Genomic DNA, 21,936 nt, shown 5'->3' with positions numbered 1-21,936 from the left:
ATTAGCAGACTTCATGAAAAATGATCCTTCTCCTTATTCTGCCACTTTGACTTCTTAATACAAATCTTTCACTCATAAACTGGAATTCAGTTGGGACATGTATCAAAGTCTGGTCGCTGCTTTATAAAATTTGATCATATTCATCTGCAAATTTAGCAATTGGGCACAATTCAAAAGCAACCATTTTCAAAATGGGCAAAGAAGTGTTTGCATTTATTTCTGAGTTGATTTCATTTGCCAATAACCCAGTAGTTATTTTTTCACATTTTAATTTTTGAAAGTATTCAGACAGTTCTCAGTATTGGTTAAAGGAAAGATACACTAGTTTGAAATTAAATTGCATGGAATTGTTAGTCAAAAATATATTTGAGAAACAGTGGAGTAATGAAGACCCAATTGACCAGCAGTTGATGGTCATCCTGATACTAATGACAAAAGCATAATGCATCTGATATCAGACTTTACAGGTACTTGCTGGATTTGTTACTTGTTACAGAATATACATTGGCAAAGCTCAGAAATAATTCTCTTTCTTACTTTGATTAGCACAGGCCTTTATTTGCGGTTTTGTTTACAATCATCTCCACACTATGCAATGTGTACTGAAACACTGAACAATAGCAGCAGTGTTCCACTTCAAAGCAGCAACAAAATCACTGCACTGTGGTGTGACAGATGTAAAACCCTGTGGGTATTATACTGTGTAATTGTAGAAAACAGAGTAAGAATGATACTGTGTCAAAAACAGGGAGTCTGTACGGGAAGATAAGAGCAATGTATTGATGGCAATTCTCCAGCCTTCCTGCTCTGCCTGTGTTTGAGAGGCGTCTCTTCAAGATGTATCAGGGAAAGGAGTTTATCTCCTATTACCCCTATGTGTATGACTTTCCAGAAAATGCCATTGGGCTCTTCCCCTTACACTTGTTGTATAACTTAGTCTAGAATCAGATTTAAATAAGGGATGTCTTGAATCTAGTAATTTCTGGTATTTGTGTCTGATCCATGTGAGCCCGTAAATGTATTCAGGCTGGATTAATTGAAGTGCTTTTCTTATACACTAGAAATCAAATACCTTTGCAAAGTTATTTTATTTAATAGTGCCCCTGCAAATAAATGAAGAATTAACGTGAGAAGTCTTGAGTATATTATTCTAACAGATGTTTTGTGATTCAGAAAAACAAACTATTTACTGTGTTCTATAAGTTTATGAAGTGGTCATCCTTGAAACTCAGTTGAGGAGTTTGAGAACTTTGCATTTTAAATGTGTTGCAGCAGTACAGCTACCAGAGCTTAATTTTTTTACTGAACTTGAGGAGAAGAGAGAGAAGCAAGGGAATATACAGTGTTTTAGAAAACTTAATCCATTCCCTGTTGTTTATTTGTTTTTAATACTTTTTAATTTTGCCAAGTAAAGAGTCTATATTTATAAATCTAACGTGCAAAGAAAGAGACCTTGTTGGAGTTTTAAGCAGAAGCTGCTGCTGTAAGTGGGAGAGGTCTTTACAGGAATTTAAGGAATGATGTTAGAAAGTATCCTAGTATGCCAAATTTAGGATGGCTGTGAAACTGAGCTTTAAGCAGAAGCCTGTACTTTAATGCAGCTTGAGTCTTACGTATGTGAAGAGTTTACAAAAAAAAACTTTTGTGGAGTAAAAGATTACATGTTTCTACTGCAAGTTTAGCTTCCAGCTGGCATTTCAAGTCACAGGAAAAGTTGGTGACCTTCATTCTTTTTTGACAGTAAGTACATTTTTCAACTAGAATACACATGCAACATAAGGTATAAAGTTGATGTTCTTCCTACCACTAAACAATCATTTCAGTAGGAGAACTACATAGCTGTGTAAATTACCACTTGGGCAGACTCCCCTGAATTTCATCAAACCCCATAAGGACTGAATATGGCACAAACCCAAATGCTGCTTTATGAGCTGTCCAGTAATACTCAACCATCCTATGAATGTCTCCAAGTTTGCTTCCTGCAGTGTTGAGGGTCATTATGTTATGCTTTAAGTGCTGGTCAACAAATATAAATTATTATGAGAGAGAATTCTTTCATATGTACATTGTTTTAACCTTCTATGTGGATATTCTCTGTATACTTGCTCAGCTGGCAACAAGTGTGTACATCACAAATGTAATATTTATACTTTCTGAACAGATGATGAAAATTGAATGATAATCAGTTTTTAGGCTAAATGCTATTTTCAGTATATTCCAAAGCATAAAACATTTTGGACTTTGTCTTACAAACCAACAGCTAAATCCATGTCCCACTGTATTTTTATTCCTTTCACAGTCCTATTTGTGGTATGTCATTTGACATTTGAAAATGAAGCAGATGCAGTCTGTTTTGTTATCTCTGGCATGGCAATTTCATGTTTAATGTTTTTGGAGGAAAAGTCAGTAACACATTGGACTTATGCAGTGATTGCCAATATAAAAATTGTAAAAAAAGCACGAGTATTTCCATTTGCAGTCAAAGGATTATGAAGAGTAAAGGAGAGCAGAATACAACTGAACAAAAATTATTCAGATGAAGGTATTTTAATTATTTAGTTGTCCTTAAAAATCTTCTCATTTTGGGGAATAATTAAGTTGTAATTAGGAATGTACAATTTGGAGAAAACAAGGAGAGTTAAGGAGCATAAAAGTTCATATGAATAGAGTAGTAGATTTGTTTACACCTTTTTAATACCTACACATATTTCTTATAGTTTCATTTTTATCCCTTGTCTATTACTAAGTTTATGCTATTCCTTTTTAAAATGGTGGAGATTATTTTGTTTTGTTGTTTTTATACTTCTTAAAACTACATTCTTTCTAAGGAGATTGAAAATAGAAAAAAAAAAAAAGAACTCAGGAAGCAATAAATTAGTAGTTTTTGTAGAGGCGTGGCTGGGTAATGGCATGAAGAGCACAGCCTTTACTGTGAGGCCAGAGAAGTAATATCTCCTCTCTGGGGGTATTCACTTCTGTTCCAGCCCTCCTGAGATGGGGAAGTTGATGGAAGTTGTGGAAACTGTGATAGTGGGTCCTTAGCCAAACTAATACTTGTTTAGCATTTCACTTATAGGAGGTACAACATTTTTTTCTCCATTTTTGATGGTGAGAACTCTTAGCTCATTTAATTTTCATTCCCTGCAAGTGTACTTTCTTGCTTTAAATACCTGATGTCTTTAAAGTGCAACATGCTGCCTTATATTTCTGGAATCTCTTGCTCCTTTACCATGGATTTCCAAAGTGTCATATACACTTCAATGTCATGAATAAATTCAGTTTCAGTCAGGTTTTCTTTTTTTAAAATGTTGGCCATGAGTAGTACCTTTGCTTCCAAAGTCATCACCTCTCAGGCAGTGGCATGTCATGTTTCAGGTGGGCACTGGTGTGGTGGCTCTAATCAGAAGCCACAATTCAGAGAGACACAGGCAGCAGAATTTCCACAATTGCAGTACAGTGATCAGTACAAAACAAAGCAGATGAACAACCAGTTCTTGATATATGTTTGTCTTTTTCATGTTAAGTACTATATGAGATTTTTTTTTTCCTTGCCTGCCAAAATGCTTTGGTACCTTCTCTCTTACTGAACAGGATCTTCAATCCTTTCCCGATTTTGAATACTATGATAATGTCTGTGATAAGAGTGGCCATCTGCCTCATTTGTGTTTGATTGTGTCTCTGCAATGTAACTAATCTGAGTTGGGAAAGATAACTGCAAGAAAGAGGGAATTTCCTAGTGTTCTACCAGGCTTAGGAAAGTTCTGTGACTGGCATTGGGAAAAGCTCAGTTACTGAGCCAGCAGTACATGCTCAATTGTCCTTCACTACACTGCCTCCTCAAATCTCACTGCTGAATTTAACATTTTTAAATCTGTATGTTTGCTGGCAGCTGTCCTAGACTACCAGTTCTGGAAGAGTTCCCTCTCTGGGCTTTTCTGTTTTATATTTTTAAGTTATATTGTTTCCCAAAGAAATCATTAATTTTACTACAATGAATGCAACTGAGATGTGATTGTTTTTTCATATGTACTTTTCACTCATTTAATGACCTCTAGAAAACCCTTTGAACTTAAAATCATGTTTAAGTATTGAAAATAACTTGAAAGAAGTAAAATAACTCAGTAGTAAAACTCATCAAGGAGAACAATAGAAATTTTGACCTTTTCTTCATTTTGAAAACTGAGCAAATAGAGACTGATAATTTTTGGAGGTTTCTTTTGTTCTAAGGAAAGGCTTTTGTGCGAAGCACAGTTCATAGGAATGAGCTGAATTGCTAAAAAGGAGAAGTAAGAGAGATTTGCAATTAAGTAATGGCTTTTGCCTACCTAGAAGAGCAGTGCCAGAAGTTGCTGTAGTTAGATATGAACAGTATTGTGGTTCTGCACAGGCAGGTTGTAGAACTGCTGGTCATCTGCAGAAGTGGTTATGTGTCTGTTTGTGGTGTGTGCACGTGTGTGTGTTACACATATAGGTGTAACTTTGACATCAAAGAATCCAATTGTTTTTACACTTCCTACACTTGTGTGACAAAATAAAAAGGAATTAGTTAGATGGCAAATTCAAATAGGAATGGTTGACAGTGCTTTGTTCATGAGAAGAATTGTAGTCTTTTACCTGTTAATTGGTATTAAAAATGAAGAGGATGGGAGAAGAAAAACCATGGGCAGGAGGTGGAAAGTGGCAGCTTGCAAACTGCCAGGTTGTGAGCACTAAGCCGTGTTGCAATAGTCATAGCCTAGGTGAGCATTCAGGCAGGATCTGAGGAAAATACAGGTCTGTATCATCCTTAATTTAATCCAATCCAGGTGACTAATTCTTTATCTGATTTTTTTTTTTTTTTACATGTAGGATTTAGTAACAAACCACTGAATTTTATATACACGCTTGATCTGTAAGTAGCCTAAGAAGCATTTGAGCCCCATGAGACTTTGCCTTTAGCATTAGCACTTTTGGGGAAGATCTGTGACAAAAAAGAAGATTAGGCTCACAAAGCAATTCTTCATTTTGAGGACTAAAAAACTGTGTAATACTTTTATGGATTTTGTATTATTCTAGGGAAAAGCTATTATGCCAAAATATGTATTTTTTTTACTGAAGACATATTTAATTTTATAAATGCAGGTGGTCTGAAGTATCACTTTCTAGTTATATAACAAAATGTATTTCTACTAATAAGTTAAATGCAAAGCTGTTCAATTAAAGATAAGTCTCACTAATTATTGTATTCCCTTGGGGATAAAAAAATCAGTCAATAACGAACAAAGCATTTCTTCCCCAAGGCATGTGCTCATTCCTTCTTTACAAATTATATTCTTGTTTATTTTTCCTATGAAATGTTAGTATATTTGTTTTACATCTTTTTTTCTATAGGTGTTTTGTCTGTATGGCTTAATTAGTCTGGTAATATTTTAAAGTCTGTTGTAGCTTATAAAGATCTACCACTGGCCTTATAAAGAATACATAATACATAGAAGAGAAATTTCAAGGCAGAAAGAATGATGTTAAAAAATATGGATGGAACATACCTAGTCAGCTTTTTAATAAATGAGTTACAGAACTAGGAGGAATTTTACTGTATTTTCCTAAGCTAAACCACTAGAAGAGAGAGCTTTTTGTGAAAAGAGTAAGTCATGCTTCTAGAACAGTTTTTACCATTGCTTTTAACTAAAAGATATGTGCAAAGTTTTATATGATTGGACACAATATATTGTAAAACATGAAAACTGATTGCTATCAAAGCCATTGAGAAGCAGATTACTTTCTTTAAAGAAGTATTAACTTTCCTTCTGGAAATGCAGAGATTTGTTGAAATATTTGAGTCTAAACATAGGAATATAGAATCCAAAGGGGAAATCTTGGTCAGACAGATGTAGAGCTGTGGAATAGCTGGCAGGCATATTCTTCAAACCATTTCTAAATTACCAGGTATCACACACAACAAAAAACCCCAGATCTTTTGTCTTCATAGCTTCTATTAGAAGGCAGTTCTTAAATCTTTTTTACTCAGTGTGAAAAATGAGTGTCTTCTGGTTGCCAGCTTGTGTGTATTCATCACCTGTTTATATCTACTGGCACCTTTGAAAGACAGTTGTAGGTGTGTTTATCCCTCAGCTGCTTCTCCTATTTATTTATAGAAACAACCATATACCCATGTGTCTGGTTTTGGTAAGTCCTATGTGGTATGAGGATTGGTAGTTCACTGTATCTAAAAATGGACAGATTTACTGCTCTTTTTTTTTTTTTTTTTTTTTTTTCGATATTGGGGAACATTATTTTTCAGCCACAGATGGTTTGAGCTTTTTTTTTTCCTGATGATGAAGATTTGAAAAATTGAAGTGCAAGGAAAACAACAGACTCTAAACATACCATTCTGAAATCACTGGAAGTTCTGCATTTCATCAACAGACAAACTGTTCAGAAACATTAGATTTTAACTCATGATTCTTTTCTAAAAACTTTGACCTATAATCAACATGTTTTGAAAGGCATAACAGAGAAGTGATGCTTTTCTTTTCGTTCATAATTGGTTGTATTTTTTCCAAAAAGATGTATTTCAAAAAGATTTCCAAAAAGTCCATGTGATACAACTGTGTTGTTTATAATATTAAAATCTAGGAGACATTGTATTATGCACTGATTATAATGTAAATTTCAAACATGAATGGGATAAATTATGTTAAATATTGACTTGGATAAAAAATAGGGGTTTGTTCTTATACATAACAAACATTTTTCAGATTTCAAAGAGAAACTAATTGCATCAATTTTCATTTTTAAAATAAAATTTTCCCTTTAAAACTATTAAATAGCTTTTTCAAGTAACAGGAAAGTTATGTTAATGCTGTAATTTCTCTCTAATACACACTACAGGAATAATGATCTCTCTATATATGTATAGAAATGGCAGTATAGATACATATCTATGCATACAAAAGGCATATTTTTGAAATTTGTGAGTGATGACTTATGAGTTTATACCCTTTGCTGATGTCATGTCATATGTGCTTTACTCAAATGACAATTACTTGTACAAAAATATATATGTTCAACATTTCTGAATTAAGCCAAGAAACTTCCAGGTGACCCTTGGAATGGAATCACTTTATGATTTGCCTGTGTATTGTACAAAACTCCCAGTGACTGTGTGTTGTACTTCAATGTCCAAACCTCCAAGGCAGTACACCTCTGTTTTTATTGCTGCCATGTTTCTTCAAAATATTCACTATTTTTACACATGTGGCATTTCTCTGTTGTTTGAACAAAAATAGCTCAATTTGGTGAGTGTCAGATGTAGAGTAGTTATTTCCTTACAAAGTTTAAAACCAAATCTGTTTCTAACAATAGAAACTGTTTTCTGTAATTCAATAATTGAAGCAGCATGCACTAATCTGTTTTCTGGAAATTGTAAGAGGATTTTTCACTTAAAGACAGAAGGAGAAAGTGCAGGTTAAAGTAGCATCTGTTCTTCTGTACCTGTGTTCTTTAGTCAATATGCATCTATTTTTTGTGTATTTAAGACTAAATTAAGACTAAAATAAAAGCCAGTTTAGATTTTGACAGGACATCTCTGAATTGTTACGGAATTTTCACCAATCCAATGCGGGTGACAAGAACCATTCCTTACTAGAGATTTGTTGAACTGAGGCATTATTTCAACTTACTTTATTTAGGACATGACAGAAAATGAAGCTTAAATATATATTTTTAATATAATATATAAATATTATCTTTTGAATTTATTCAAATGTTATCAATAACATGATGGCCTCCATGTTTCTCCTAGGAAGCCAACTTTATGTCAATTGATCCTTTACAGACTAAAGACTAGCTAATTTGAGCAATGTCTTACCTACCAGCTGATACAAAACATTTTGATCCAGTGATGCTGGCAATTTGCTGAGGGTGTACAGAAAGAAGTTGGTGGGACAGAGGTCTGGTTCAACAGAACTTTCTTTTTTTCAAATGATGTCCTTTATAAAGTCAGAGTTGGTTGTCAGTATTCAGACGCTGCCACAGGAGTTCTGCATCTGACATTTTCCTCTAAGCATGGATATGGCTGTCATTACCTGCCATATCCATCCTCAGGTTTAGGATTTTTTTTTTTTTTTTTTTTTTTTTTTTTTTTTTTTTTTTTTTAATTTTTATTTGAGGATCTTAAACTGTCAATGCATGGTCTGAAATGGCTTTCATAGTCTTTGGGTAAAGAGGATTTAAAACTGCATTTTTTTCTTGATGAGTTCAAAGCATGACTTGATTTAAACCATTAGCTTATTCAACCAGTCTCATATTTCCACCTTCTCTCAGTAATGCTGAGAGATTACTGTTGAGAAACTTGTCACTCACTAAAGAAGAAGGTCTAAGGTTAGGTTTTATTTGTGAGGAAAAATCTCCAGATGCTGCTGGAGAGATCCAAGTTTAAGCCAAGTTGGAGTTGGATGCACTGCAGTGGCAGCTGGGTGAACCTGGCAAGCAACATTTTCAGGTTTCAATTCCATTTACTAAATCTGTCACATTTCTGATACTGCCTTATAGATTAAATGACCTTAACTTATGGGACATGGATAAATTGCCAGTTGCTGCCATGCATTTGCAAACTGCCTGTGAAAGTTGCTACTCACCAGTGAATTTCACAATATAATATCTGAAGTTTTCTGTCATAATATGAATCGTTTTATGTCATACTATTAATAGAGTCAGAACATTATAGAGTATATATTCATTATTAGTACCTGCACTTCCACTATGTTTAGCATGGTGCCTTTACTACAGTGGAATATTAGCTGACCGTATCTTCAGAAATAACCTCAATTTCTGAATCCCAACTCACTAAAAAGTAAATGTCTGGAAAATGATATTAAAGTGAGTCTTGCAAACCAAACTTCTATTTGAATGTAAAACCAAAAAGCCAGATGGAAAGTAACCTTAAGAGTCAAAATTCTAAAAATGAAACTCAGAGTTAAAATCTTAACATGAGGTCATTTAAATATGAAATTAAATTCATGTGACCAGAGAGGAACAAAGAAGGCTTATCTCCCTGTCCATCTGGCACATGAATGACTGGGAAGATCCTCAGAAGTGTTCTCACAAAACAACTCACTGGGGACCTGACCATAACCATGTGGATTGTGAAATGTTTGTTACTCTTGTATCAGTGGTGTGTTGTGGTATTATTATGATGTGTGCTTTGGGGTTTTGTATTGTACTGGAAGGTGAGTCACAGCTTTTTTTTCCTGTTAGTGAAAACTCATTTTCTCCATTTTTAGTAACTGATTGATAGAAAATGATGACTCTGTCCTTGTACGGATATGGTGCTAAATGTTTCATGTGATTAGCAGCATAACTGGGGAGAGAAAAAAAGAGATGGAGAGTGAAAAAGAAACTGAAAGATGCCAGAAATTAAGTACAAACAGGACAGGATGAAACTGATTATTCTAAAACTCTGCAGTAAACTGAAGAAAGAATAAATGGGTTTCATTTGCATTACATGCATCATATTCTTTCCTTAGATGAATACTGAGTATGGCAATATTAATTATTTGCTGTTTCATTCTCTACAGATGAACTGAGGTCTTATTTAGATATTTCCTGAGAACCACTAAGTCCTTAAGTCATGGAATATCTTACGAACTTTCAAGTGTTACTTCAAACCAGGGCTTACTTTATAAAAAAGGTCAGCAAAACCAGACTAGAGGGCTCTTAACAAAATGTAAACAAAGTATATCTTTCTGGCCTCTTCTGTTCTGTATTGTTGGGAAAGCTTCAAAATAAATCCTGTAAAATGCAGGGTTTTTCCAAGGCCCTGGGCAAAGATTGAGCCTGTGATTCATTAGGCATCACTATAAAGTAAGAGATCAGAGTCTCCCCCTCTCAGAGGTGCCCATGGAAACTGGTCTGTGTCTTCATCTGCTGCTGCTCTGGAGCACCTGAGGCCACCGTGTCCCTTCTGCCACATCCTGCCTTCTTTCGTGCAACAGTGGAGAAGTCTGGGGCAGTCCTTGTAGCATATTTGTCCAAAACACTGAATTAGTCAACATCAGAAGGATTAGCAGCCAAGTTCCCTCTACTCTTGTCTCTTTTGTAAGGACATGAGTAAAGTTTCAGGACTATTGTCAAAGGAATTTCCACTCTTGCTAGCAGGGGAGAAAAAGCAGTGTGTCATACGGCAGCAGAGAATTAATTAGGAAGAAAAGGTGTATATAATTTTTTCTATTGAAGAGTATTTACAATGTTTTAATACAGTCATGATTGTGAATTCTTTTCCCAGTCTGACACACAGTTTATCCTTTTATTTTTATGCTCCTGCTAACCACGTGTCCTTTCCTTTTTCAAAACAGACCATGAAAATACATATTTTTGATGAGAGGCAGAAGGCATGGCCATTTAACTTTATGTTTTTATACATCTACAGATGCAGCAGCTTGAGAAGCAAGTTATAGATGCTGATCGTCAAGCAGAGAGAGCATTTCAGCAGGTATCAATGGAATAAATATCTCCATTAGCTGTGTGCATGTGGTACTTTAATGCAGTGACATTTTGCTTTATTTTTAAGTATTTCTAAAATGGAGAAGAAGGCAGTTTCTTTTAAAATCTGTTGGCTTTTAATGGAGAGTTCTAACACCTTTTTTTGCTTGCTATTCAGTTCAGTTCAATAAAGTCAAAGCCAACATCACAAACCAAAAGTAGATACATGGAATGAGCTTTTTCATTGATGCCTCATAAGTCTTTGATATATGATGTGCATGGGAACAAAAACCTGTTTTAGAAGATCTGTAAGAAAATAAAAGGAGGCTACCCAATAGAACTTCTAAATAGAACTGTTCTGTGTTGTTTGTTCCTCTTGTAGAAGTTACATCATTTACAGAACAAGATCGTGGCTAAATATTTAACCAAAGTTGCCTTTTTGGCAACTGGCAGATTTAGCTACTGTAGACATTTTATGAGCATACCTCTGGTATCCCTGAAACATTCCTCGTATCTTACTATGAGACAGATAGAAACTGAAAATTATAAGACTAAAAATGTTCATGTACTAATTTGGAGTTAGAAAAAATTCCTGACTACAAGCCAAGTATTTTTAAGCAATATTTTAGAATGCTGCTGATAATTTGCTGGGGTTTTTTACAGTGTTCAATTGTTTATTTATTAAAACATTGTTTACAGCTCCCTGTAGATAAATTGCATTCTTCCCATAGTGGTGTTACTAAAAGCTTGTGTGTTACAAAACTAGAAGCATCTCATGGATACTAACAAAGTCTGTGTAAGATCTTCCAGTGTTTTGCCAGTTCTGGTGGTATTAAATGCATAGGGAGACATGATGAACTGTGGGGCTTCTTCTCAAATAGGCTTCAAAACTTTGCAGGGTTGTCTTGAATCTTAAGTGTGGAAGCAGTTTTCTGTTTATCTTATGATTAAATTACTACCTTTGACTTGGAGCGTTATGTTCCTTAAACTTTTATATTTGACTTTCCAAATAGGTGCAGATTATGGAAGAGAAATTAAAAGCAGCAAATGTTCAAACGAGTGAATCAGAAACCAGGCTGTATAAGAGATGTCAAGATCTGGAGATCCTGATACAAGACAAAAATGATACAATACAAAAACTGGAGCAACAACTTGAAGAACAGGTTAGGAATAATGATGTTACGAAAGAGAAACATCAATTCCCTTTTTAATTATACAAAAGGAAAATAAAAATTTAGATCAATAGAGGACAGAATAGTTAAGCATTATTTCTGTTGCTTGATTGAAGAGGTTCCCATTGGAAATATATAATTTGAATAATGTTTATTCCTTTTCAAATTACACTCTGGCTTCCATTGAAGGAACATCTAACTTTTAAGAGGGGAAAGATGATATTCCTCTTCACTGTGCCCTCTGAAGAACTGTCATTTTTACTAGAGTAAAAGAGGAATAGCAGCCTCTGTAAAGACCCTATTCCTAATTTTTTAAAAACTGCCATGTATTGCCCAGGAGCCTGAATTACTTCAAGCAATCTTAGGATTTGTGTCTGAAGATAGTACTGAGGCAGATTATATTATTCAGTGAAAAATATGCTTATGTCAATTTTTTCCAGAAGCAAATAAGACTGCAAGAAGCAAAAATCATAGAAGAAAAAGCAGCTAAAATAAAAGAATGGGTGACAGTCAAGCTTCATGAGGTATAACTCTTGCTACAATACTTACACAGAAAATATAATGGTGTGACTGGATATCCCTTAGATGTTTGGCTGTTAAAGGCCTCTGTACCATAGTAAAAAAAATAAAAACCACTTCCCAGTTTCATTGATTTTATAGATATTTGCTGGAAAGAGGAGAATTGAAAACAATGGCACAGAGAGCAGAGTGTCCATGTCACCTAAATTCTGATGTCTGATTTGGTCAGCCAGTATGATCTGGGTCCCCTTTCTGGAGGAGGGACCCAGGGCTGCTCTCTGGAAGGTCAACTTCTCCACTAGTTGAGAGAGCTTAGCTGGCAAACTGAGCTTATTCAAGCAGATGCCTAAAGTGTGAATAATCCCCAGAATGCCGACCAAGCCTGCTGGGGCCTGGCAGAAAAAAGGCCTTGATCATTTTTTATTTCACAATGCCCACACTACTCTTAGTCATTAATAGTTTCAGAGACACCAGCTCTAGTTTCAAGAGACCAGTTGTCTCCCTTTTTTCTCTGCTGTGGTAAGATAACCATGTCTTTGCCCTGCCTAAGGCTGCCAGCTTTGGGGTGCAGCTGTGCTTTCTCCTCCCTGGGTGTAGAATTTAAAGTTGCCTGTAAAAGTTTAAATCTTACTCTCTTTTAGTTAACTGGAAGTTATATTCGAGTTGAAAAACAATAAAGTTACTGTTTCTGAAGTAAGAAACTAGAAGGTTCTTACATAAAATATTTATTTTTCGTCTGTGAGGGCTAAAGTAAATTATTTTGAAATAATTTAATAAAAATGCCATTAAATTTAGCTAAAATTACCATGAAAAAGTTTGGACAAAATCAAGTATGACTCAAAGTATTTACTTACTCTTAATGGAAAATCTCAAGCTAGTTTCACAGATGTGACTAAGAGTCACTCAGTGGGAAGTGGAATTGCTGGCTCCCTTCTTTGTGACAAGGGATACTCAGATTCAAATATGTTTGCCTAATCTGGAGCAGAAGTTTGAGCCAGCATCTTTTAGCTCCCAGTGTTGGGCTACAGCAATGGGTCATTGGTTTTTTATTTCTTGTAGAAAGATTTTTGCTTCATATAAAGTTTGTTGGCACCTTTTTTTTTTTTAAATTTGCTGTGGGATGATAAGGAGGTATTAGGACCATAATTTCCTCTGATTCCTCTGCTCACTCTTGGTTTTGCAAAGTGGCACAGGAGTTCATAATTCTAGCCTTCTGCTTTTATTAACAATGCCACTGCAGTTTTCTTTTTCTCTTGTTTATTAAGAATTTTTAAAGCAGTCATGGGTTTGTTTGGTTGAGGGAATGATTTTGGCAGAACTGAGCAAATAATCATTGCAGGGAATTTAGTTGTTCAGAATAAAGAGATGCCTAGACTGGTATTTAGAGATGTAGCAGAGAGGAGATGATTATTTGAAGTAGCTCTCTCCTTAGATAAGCAGAAATTCAGAGAAAATGTAAATGATGTAATGACTTTAAGATTTGTTTCACCAGTGGATGAGATTACATTTATATGCTTTTAGTTAGAGGTGGAAAATCAGAACCTTCGCTTGATCAACCAAAAGCAAACCAAAGAGATGAAAACAGTACAATCTAAGCTGCAAGGTAATTGTACAAATCTTCTGAAAACTTCTCTCCATATAGCATATTTCTTTCTATTCCCTATTAATGTGTTCATCTACATGACTGAAAATATTCTGTGAAATCACAAAGATTTCAGAGAGTATGAACTGACATTAGAATGACTGTACATGAAGATGTTAGGAAGAATTAATTTGGTTTTATGCTGAAAAGACACACAGACAAGGCAAAACTGGTTTTTTTTGGGGTCAACAGGTTCTGCTGTTACTTAAGAGGTTCTGCAAATAATAAGATTTTACTGGATTTGGGACAGGTCTTTGTGTTCACTTCTTTATAGCATAGGTGGTCATAAAACTATTAAAGAATACATAAATATCAGCCTGCATTTGCTTTTTCTAGCAAGTGGTCAGCTGGGAATCAGAACTCCAATCAGATATTTTCAGTTACTACCTTTGACTACAGTGATCTAAAATCTTAATTCAGACCCACTATCACCAGGTTCCTCTCCAAATGGGTATAATAAATTTAAAAATCATAAAGTGTAAATAGAAAAAAGAGGAATATCCTCTCCAAGGAGCATTATTTCACATTGATCAAAGTTGAATTTTATTCACCACACTGTTGCCCGTTCACCAACTTTCTTAAGTATGTCTGAAGGTTCCCATGTCCTCTCCATACTTGGTTGATCTGACAATTTACTATCATATGAAAATTTTGTTAATTTGCTACCTAGCCCTCATGTCTTGATAATGTATTATACATATACACGATATCTCTGTAGGGAAGTGTGTGTGTACAGACATAATATGCATAGTATATGACAAAAATTTAAACATTCACATACAATATAAAGTTTTTAAACTAGGATGCACTTTTTTGTTAATAAAGAAACCGGATAGTTTTGTTTCTTTCCTGTGTTTTGATAAGTAGAAATTCCATTCACTTGTAGTCATTCTCTTCTGAGTGATCTATTTAAAGGCTTTTTGAAACCCCGTAGTTTCCACCACACAGTTACTGATATGCCCAAAAATTTTAAGAAATGCGTTACTATTTGCAGTGTCAATGCTTGTGACAGACTATAAATTATGAACACATGGTACTTTTTAAACAGTTTTACAGGTAGGGTAAGGGCCTTTTGTTCCTGGATCCTCCACAGAGATTTTTTTGAACAGGGATGGACAGATTTCATGTTCGAAGAGTTTATCAATTTCTGCTTTCACTTTCTCTTGAAGTCCTCCTCCATAGAGACCTTCTAAACCTGGTAACTTACTCTTCTGTATTTACTGTGAAATTGTTAAAAGATATTTTCTTTCTACTGTTGTCTCAATTTTTGACAACTAGAAACATTGCTCTGGGTTCCTCCTGATATAGACAGATTTCAAGTAGGTTTTTTTCCTATAATACATTTTTTATTATCTTTTTTCCCCTAAATGTTTGTTACTTTTAAAAAAAACTTTGCACTGCAGAGTAAAGAGAAGAGTTGCATAGCTTGTTGTATCCCACTAACACAAGATTTCTAATTACTGTTCTTCAGAAGCTACTGGGAAGAAATCTGTTACTTCAACACAAAAACCTGGAGAGTGTCAGCGACTAAGCAGTTTGACTTTCGGATGCTTCTCAAATAGAGCCAGAAGTCCTCAACCGTCTCCTAAGCTTGAAGAAATAAGCAAGGCTTCATCTAAAGAGTCAGACTACCCTGAAGGCAAAAACATGCCAGGTATCTTGTCACAAAGATTGCCATTTTATTCTGACACAAGTGGGAAACTAAAATCAGCGACTCTGTCAGTGCATCCAAACCAGCTGTTCTCAAAGTACATACCACAACTATCTCCCTCTTCACCGCCACTCTTCTGTTACTAGGAAGAAATCATCCTATTGAGCACTGCAGTGTCTGTAATACCACTGATACATTATTTGGCAGCATGCAGAGACTCCTGGCTGCTTTGGCTGCAAAGTAAAGATTTGATTGTGACCTTTGTTGGTGCTCTGGTCCTTTGCTCTAATCCCTTGTACTGTTTATAACCTTTTTTTTATCCATAGTTAATCATGGTATCCAGTATGGCAAGCTGAGGTCTTTGGAAGATCAGAAATTGAAAGAGATCCTATGGATATGTTGTGTATTTATTTTAAGCAAGTTCATTATGAAGGTTGGCTGTGTATTATTACTTCTGTTTTTACAGAGGAGGGAATTGAAATAAGAGTGATTTTTTCAAGAAAAAGGATAAAACATAAAACCTTAGGCCTGCCTAGCTGGAAACAGATAATTTTGGGGACTTCATGACTTTAATGTGGGTGAAATTAAAATCCTTGTCTTAGTCCATTTTCACACAGGTATTTAACATCGACTCTTCCAAGTGTCTGTGTAGAAAAACCCTAGTTCTTGAATCTGATTTAATTTGGGAACATGCAGGCCTCATTAACATGTTGCAAGCTATAGCTTTGTCTTGCAAAACCAGGTAAAAGTGAAGGGCAGAAACAAAGCTATTTTTAACACAGCGTCTTTCCTGAAGTACTTTCCATGAGACTCTCTTGGACATCTTAAGCACTCACCACTGGGAATATAATAATAGCTTCCAGAATAAGTTTCTGTGTATAAACACTGTAGAAATGCTCAGAAAACTTGATTTGTTAATGAAAATCCTTTCTGACAGGCTTTTATTAAACTTTAATTTTCCTTAGATTTGATAAAGCAGCTAAATTTGTATGCCCTCTTAAGTATTTGGCTTTTTGTTAGTTTTATATGTTTGTTTTCACACATTTATGGCTTACTTTAAAATATGGCTTCAGGCTGCTTATCTTTATATTTATTGCCATTTTTAGTTCAGCTTGAACTTTGAGTAAGATTTATTACAGTTTTTTAGCAAACATCATTTGCAGTCACATTAAAAACATCTATAATCTCTTTCTTAATGTTTATTATTTGCAATGTTAAAAACATAAATGTTCTCATGCATTTGAAATTATTACCTACTTACTACTTGCAGGCATGATGACAAAACCATTTATCAGTCAAGTTTGCTAAAGTAATTTTCTCATGTTCATTATATTTCTCCTCTAGAGAAGGATATCCTGGAAACTACCTTTGCTGGTCCTGTACACGAGACAAATAAAGGTCAGAAGTCATTCCAACAAAGTTACTCTGGTTCAGAGCAGAACAAAAATGTGAGAACAAGCTGCTCATCCAAAGAGATAGACAGTGACATGTCAAAGAACTCATGCACTACTGGGAGTGACTGGAGCTCAGATGAGGATGGAGGAGACAATAAAGGGCTGAAATCCAGGTGTGCATCAACACTTTCAAGCCACACATCTGAAGAGAATGCAAGGTACAGTAGAGTGGGAAGTGAAATGTATTTGACAGCATCTGATGACAGTAGTTCTCTCTTTGAAGAAGAGAGTTTTGATATTAAGAGCACTCAGCAAAAGAAGCTATACTCATGGCAGCACGGGTCCCAAAGAAAAGGCCTGAGCAATCCAGGTGCAAAGTGCAACTCTGACTTCACAAGGAAAAAGAAAGACCAAGATAGTTCCTCGGATGAACTGAATAAGAAATTTCAATCACAGAGGCTTGATTATTCATCCTCATCCAGTGAGGCAAATACCCCAAGTCCAATTTTAACCCCTGCTCTGATACCCAAACACCCAATTCTGTCAGCTTCTGCAGGTTCTCAGTGCCCAACTCCATCAGATTTTTCCTCAAATTTGCCACATCCAAAGTTACGGACTCCTAATGTCCTTAGTCTAAATTCAGTGTTAGCAAAGAAACACCTAAGCCAGCCCCAGCTGAGTTCTGACAGAATGTTTGGTAGAAATAGAAATGCCATTAGCATGATCCGTCCATGGAGACCTCAGGAAACAGACATAGATTTGGTGGATGGAGAAGATACCGATATTTTAGAGAAAATGGAGATTGGCGGTGATGAAGGACTGTTTACCTATGACTGCACTGAAGCACAAAATGCTGAAGCCCAGGAACTTTGTGATACGACAAAAAAGGGTGCTAGCAACAAGCCTCCAACGCCTCCATTACATCGATTTCCTTCCTGGGTAAGTGTGCTTACGGATTTTTTTCCTACTGGCAAAACTAACTTATTTTCATGACTCTCTTCTATTATTTTTGTTGCCTCTATTTTAATTACTTTCTGTTTTAATGACAAGACAGGGCATTACCTTAATCATAACTACAAACTCAGAACCTAGTTTTATTTTCAGCACAGTATTCCTGCCATTGAAAAACATGGTCTGTATTTTATAGATGAACCCAGGTTTTTTTCATGTCACATCTAAGTTAAGTGTGTCTTTTTGAGCGTATCCAAGGATGTAATGCTTGTGATTGAATTTATTTATTTATCTGAACACTAACACAGCCCAAGAATGCTGGTGTCAAAACCCTTGCTGTAACCACTGTACCACTCACAACCTAGACAACTGAGTCGACAGCAGATGACTACAAATTGTAGAAGTAATTGATCACATTTCCAAGTAAAATTTTAAAGCCATCAGTCAGGATATTAAAATAGATATCAATATGTCTTACACAAAATCCAAAATTGACTGTGTCAAGACTCACTGATTCTGCAGTTTCAGTGTCAGAGATTTAGTAATTAAAATTTTATTAAATATATTTATTTATTAATTATTTTTCAGAGAAGAATAATACCTTTTGTAAAAACTGCTCTCTATATATATTTTAGTCAACTTTTTGCATTATACATTTTCTTATAGTAGCCTTGTAACACAAAATGGTTGAAAAGTTGTCTTCTAATGGTATTTCTCTGCTCATAACACACAATCTTCCATTAAAAACATTCTTGCTGTAGCTTCCTTGGCACCTGATAATAGTATTTTTAAGAATAATTTACTTACATTGTATGAAAAGTGTCAAAAAAGGCTATGGCTATGATACACAGAAAAGAAGGATGCATTTTTCAGCTGCTATTGACAGTGTTATTTTATGAACTATTTTATCACATAGTTGCACTAACAGAAAGACTAGAAAGAGAACAAAACTAATTGTTGTGTTTTAATTATCTACTATTTAATCTATTCTGCTTGTATAGGAAAGTAGAATTTATGCTGTAGCCAAATCTGGTTTAAGGATGTCTGAAGCTTTCACCATGGAATCTCTTAATAGAAGTAAGTGGTTTAGTTGTTTATTGTCCCATCAACAAAAGTTCTCTTCTTATGGTGATTTGTGAGCAAGGATCTTTAAAATATTTTAAGACAGATTTAGTTATCAGCTATTTAAAACCTAGAAGATCATTGGTTATCTTTCCATTGTCTTCTGGCACCTTACATCTTGACTTTGCTCTGAATTTGAACTTTGTTCACTCCACTTTACTTTTCATTTCACTACTTTGAAGATTCTATACCAGGTCGCAATTTAAAAAGGGCTAGTGTTCACGACTGCAATTTTATTTATGTTTTAAAAGCATTGTACATTTCAAAAAGCTATAAATCTCATATCCAAAACAGTTCAGGAGTTAGTTAGCTTTTTATGGCAGTTATGCAACAACAAATATTAAATTTGAATTTTATTAATTGGAGGATGAATTAGGAAGGCAATTTATAAAATATGTTGCTTTTTTAGGTGCTGTTTCACTAACTTCATGCTCCATATCTGGATTATATACTTCTCTGATATATAAGAACATGACCACTCCTGTCTACACCACTTTGAAAGGGGTAACTGTATTACTGTTTAAAGAAAATTTTAAAATACCATTAGGCTTCACATCCAGGAACTTGTTATTTCACATTTGATACTACCATGCCCCAAATATGATGTAAGTTGATGTATAGAGATCAAAGACCCCCAGAAGTAATAGAAATGTCAAATAGCTGGGGGAAAAAAAGTGCTGCCTATAAAATGTTACTGGCCTAGGTCAATTCTTCTTAGGTTCCTTGCTGATTTTTTCCAAAGGCTTGTTAATTATTAAGCAGAACCACATGGTGCTCAATGTCATAATTAAAAGTGTGTGTATGTGTAGAAATGGCTTTGTGTCAGTGCCAAAGCTGTTTCTAGTCACACAGCCAGCAGTCAGTAATCACAGCATTGTTTATTTTCTGGCAGCCTTTTGTTATTTGGAAAGACCCATGCCTTAAGCTACCTCAGGTTTCTGTTTTAGAGTGTGGGTGTGGTTGAGTATACAGAGGGCAGAGGGAATTCAGTTTCATGTTGATATTTGGTGCCAAAATCCTCAACCCAGACAAGAACAGCTTTGAATATTATGAAGCCAGCAGAGCCCTGTCACAGTATGGAGGAAATGACTGACTACCCTCTATGCAAGATATCAAAGGATGTTGTGTTCATTTCTGCAGAAAGCAACTCAAATAAGCAACAGCCCATTTCTAGATGAGTCGTCAGGATCTGAGGAAGAAGAGAGCTCTCGGTCCAGCTCCAGGACTTCCGAGTCTGATTCTCGAAGCAGAAGTGGTCCAGGGAGTCCTCGGGCTATGAAACGAGGTAGGCAAAACTGTCTGGGAACTTTGCAAACTAGGCAGTTTACATGATTTTCTTAGGAATTGTTTTCTTCCTTAAACAGTGTGGACATCTAAAATCTAGGCTCTCAAAGCCCAGATCTATTATTCAATCAGGAGAAAGGACTGTTAGAGATGGCTTTCTTTTTATTGCTGTTATTATAGATATCTTTTTAAGGAATTAATCTCATAGCTGGCTGTTGTCATGGGGGAAAGTGACTTGTACATTTAAAGCAAGAAGCATCATTATATCTATACTCTGTCATGCCAAGGACTGCCTGTGACTTTTAACTATAGAAAAATAAAATATGACATCGAAATCACCATCAGAAACAAAACACAAATATATTCAAGTTTATAAAACAATTTCATGTGATCAGAAAGCAGGTGGGAAAGTGTCCTCAATAAATTATTTGGTTCTGTCACCTCATGCAGTAGAAGTCTTCTTTCATTTCTACAGTGATTGTCTTAAGGTCCTGTGTAAAGATTTAGTTAGAGCACTTGAATCTGATAATGTCTTGGGTTTTGTGGAAGACAAATCTCACAGTTCTAGGTGACTGTGTTTCCATCTACAAAATGGAAATAATATGCTTCATAATATTGAAAGATACAGTCCTTCCTCATTAGCTGACATTATAAGTATTACATCTCTGTATTTTTTCACTGTGCAAACCAAGGGAGACCAAGATTCCCCATGAGGTCAAGTTAAGATCCCTCATTATATATTGCTTTAGAAATTCTAAATAACATTATTTGGTAGTCTCAGTTATGCATGTAAAAATCCCAGTTAGTAGGAGCTCCACTCAGTGACCCTGGAGCAGGTTGACAGAGCCACTGATCCCACTTGGCGTTTTCCAGTGGCAGCCACAGTCCTGTTTCCAGTGATGTAGATTAGTGTGAAAAGGATCCATATATCCTGCTTCCCAGCAACTCCATCCTGCTGAGCAAAAACCAGTGCCATGGTTGCAGACAGATCTCATATTATGTGCTTACACAACAGTAAAGCTAAATTTGAGTAATTTAAAAGCTGGTTTCACGTGCACTTTATATCTGTGTCTGTAAAATGGAACCATTTCTTTTGTTCGTGCTTTCTTCCCATAAAATAGTCCTTGCGCTCTTTCGTGTGTGGAAACCTTTCTTAACCACAAAACACATATGTACATGTCTTTGTTGAGATCACATTCTTTAAAAATCTAGGCAATCACACATTTCACCAAAAGCATGATTAGCTGCTGTGATTTGTTATGGAAGATCCACCATGAGAAGAGAAGAACCCACTCTAAAAGTCTTGGTAGCTTACCAAAGTAATTAATGAGAAAAGCCTTTTTTAAGAATAAAATTGTCAAATAAGTTTGGAAATTATTGAAACAAAGGAAAAAAGGCCTTTTCACTTCAGTTTTGGAGAGTTTAACACTGCAGAGTGGAACACTAGTCCTTACAAAAGAACGCGTTTACAAGCATTAAAATATTTCTATAATGAGTGAGGGAGGAGATTGAATTTTCATTACTGATAGAATTGGAAGCAGTGTGCATTTTTTTCAGGATTAAAGCCAATAAACTCTAAAATCCCTTGAAATATGAAAATCAAACTTTTAGAAAACCTTGTTATACAAACTCATACTGGTTGCAAAACACAGTCACCTATGGCTTCAACACAAAGCAGATGTTGAGTATGACTTCTTAGTACGCAAGCAGTTGCCTGAGAAATCCGGATGCTACAGTGAG

General features: G+C 35.3%; 1 protein-coding gene across 6 annotated transcripts in view; it reads left to right on the top strand.

Annotated features, from left to right (window-relative positions):
• The window catches only part of PLEKHH2 (pleckstrin homology, MyTH4 and FERM domain containing H2), a 54,863-nt gene that overhangs the window by 7,429 nt on the left and 25,498 nt on the right, over window positions 1-21,936 (top strand). For 2 of the 6 annotated variants that reach the window (XM_056488916.1, XM_056488917.1), the window contains 9 exons: window positions 10,409-10,471; window positions 11,475-11,624; window positions 12,074-12,157; window positions 13,674-13,755; window positions 15,266-15,448; window positions 16,790-17,778; window positions 18,792-18,867; window positions 19,322-19,416; window positions 20,053-20,197. In XM_056488916.1, coding sequence (XP_056344891.1) covers window positions 10,409-10,471; window positions 11,475-11,624; window positions 12,074-12,157; window positions 13,674-13,755; window positions 15,266-15,448; window positions 16,790-17,778; window positions 18,792-18,867; window positions 19,322-19,416; window positions 20,053-20,197 — 1,867 coding nt within the window. Of the gene's footprint in view, window positions 1-10,408; window positions 10,472-11,474; window positions 11,625-12,073; window positions 12,158-13,673; window positions 13,756-15,265; window positions 15,449-16,789; window positions 17,779-18,791; window positions 18,868-19,321; window positions 19,417-20,052; window positions 20,198-21,936 lie in introns of those variants that run through there. The other 4 variants (XM_056488922.1, XM_056488921.1, XM_056488918.1 and 1 more) reach the window with 3 other exon arrangements.

The sequence above is a fragment of the Oenanthe melanoleuca genome, chromosome 3, assembly GCF_029582105.1.
Source record: "Oenanthe melanoleuca isolate GR-GAL-2019-014 chromosome 3, OMel1.0, whole genome shotgun sequence".
Taxonomy (NCBI): domain Eukaryota; kingdom Metazoa; phylum Chordata; class Aves; order Passeriformes; family Muscicapidae; genus Oenanthe; species Oenanthe melanoleuca.
This window is presented reverse-complemented; position numbering and strand designations above follow the sequence as displayed.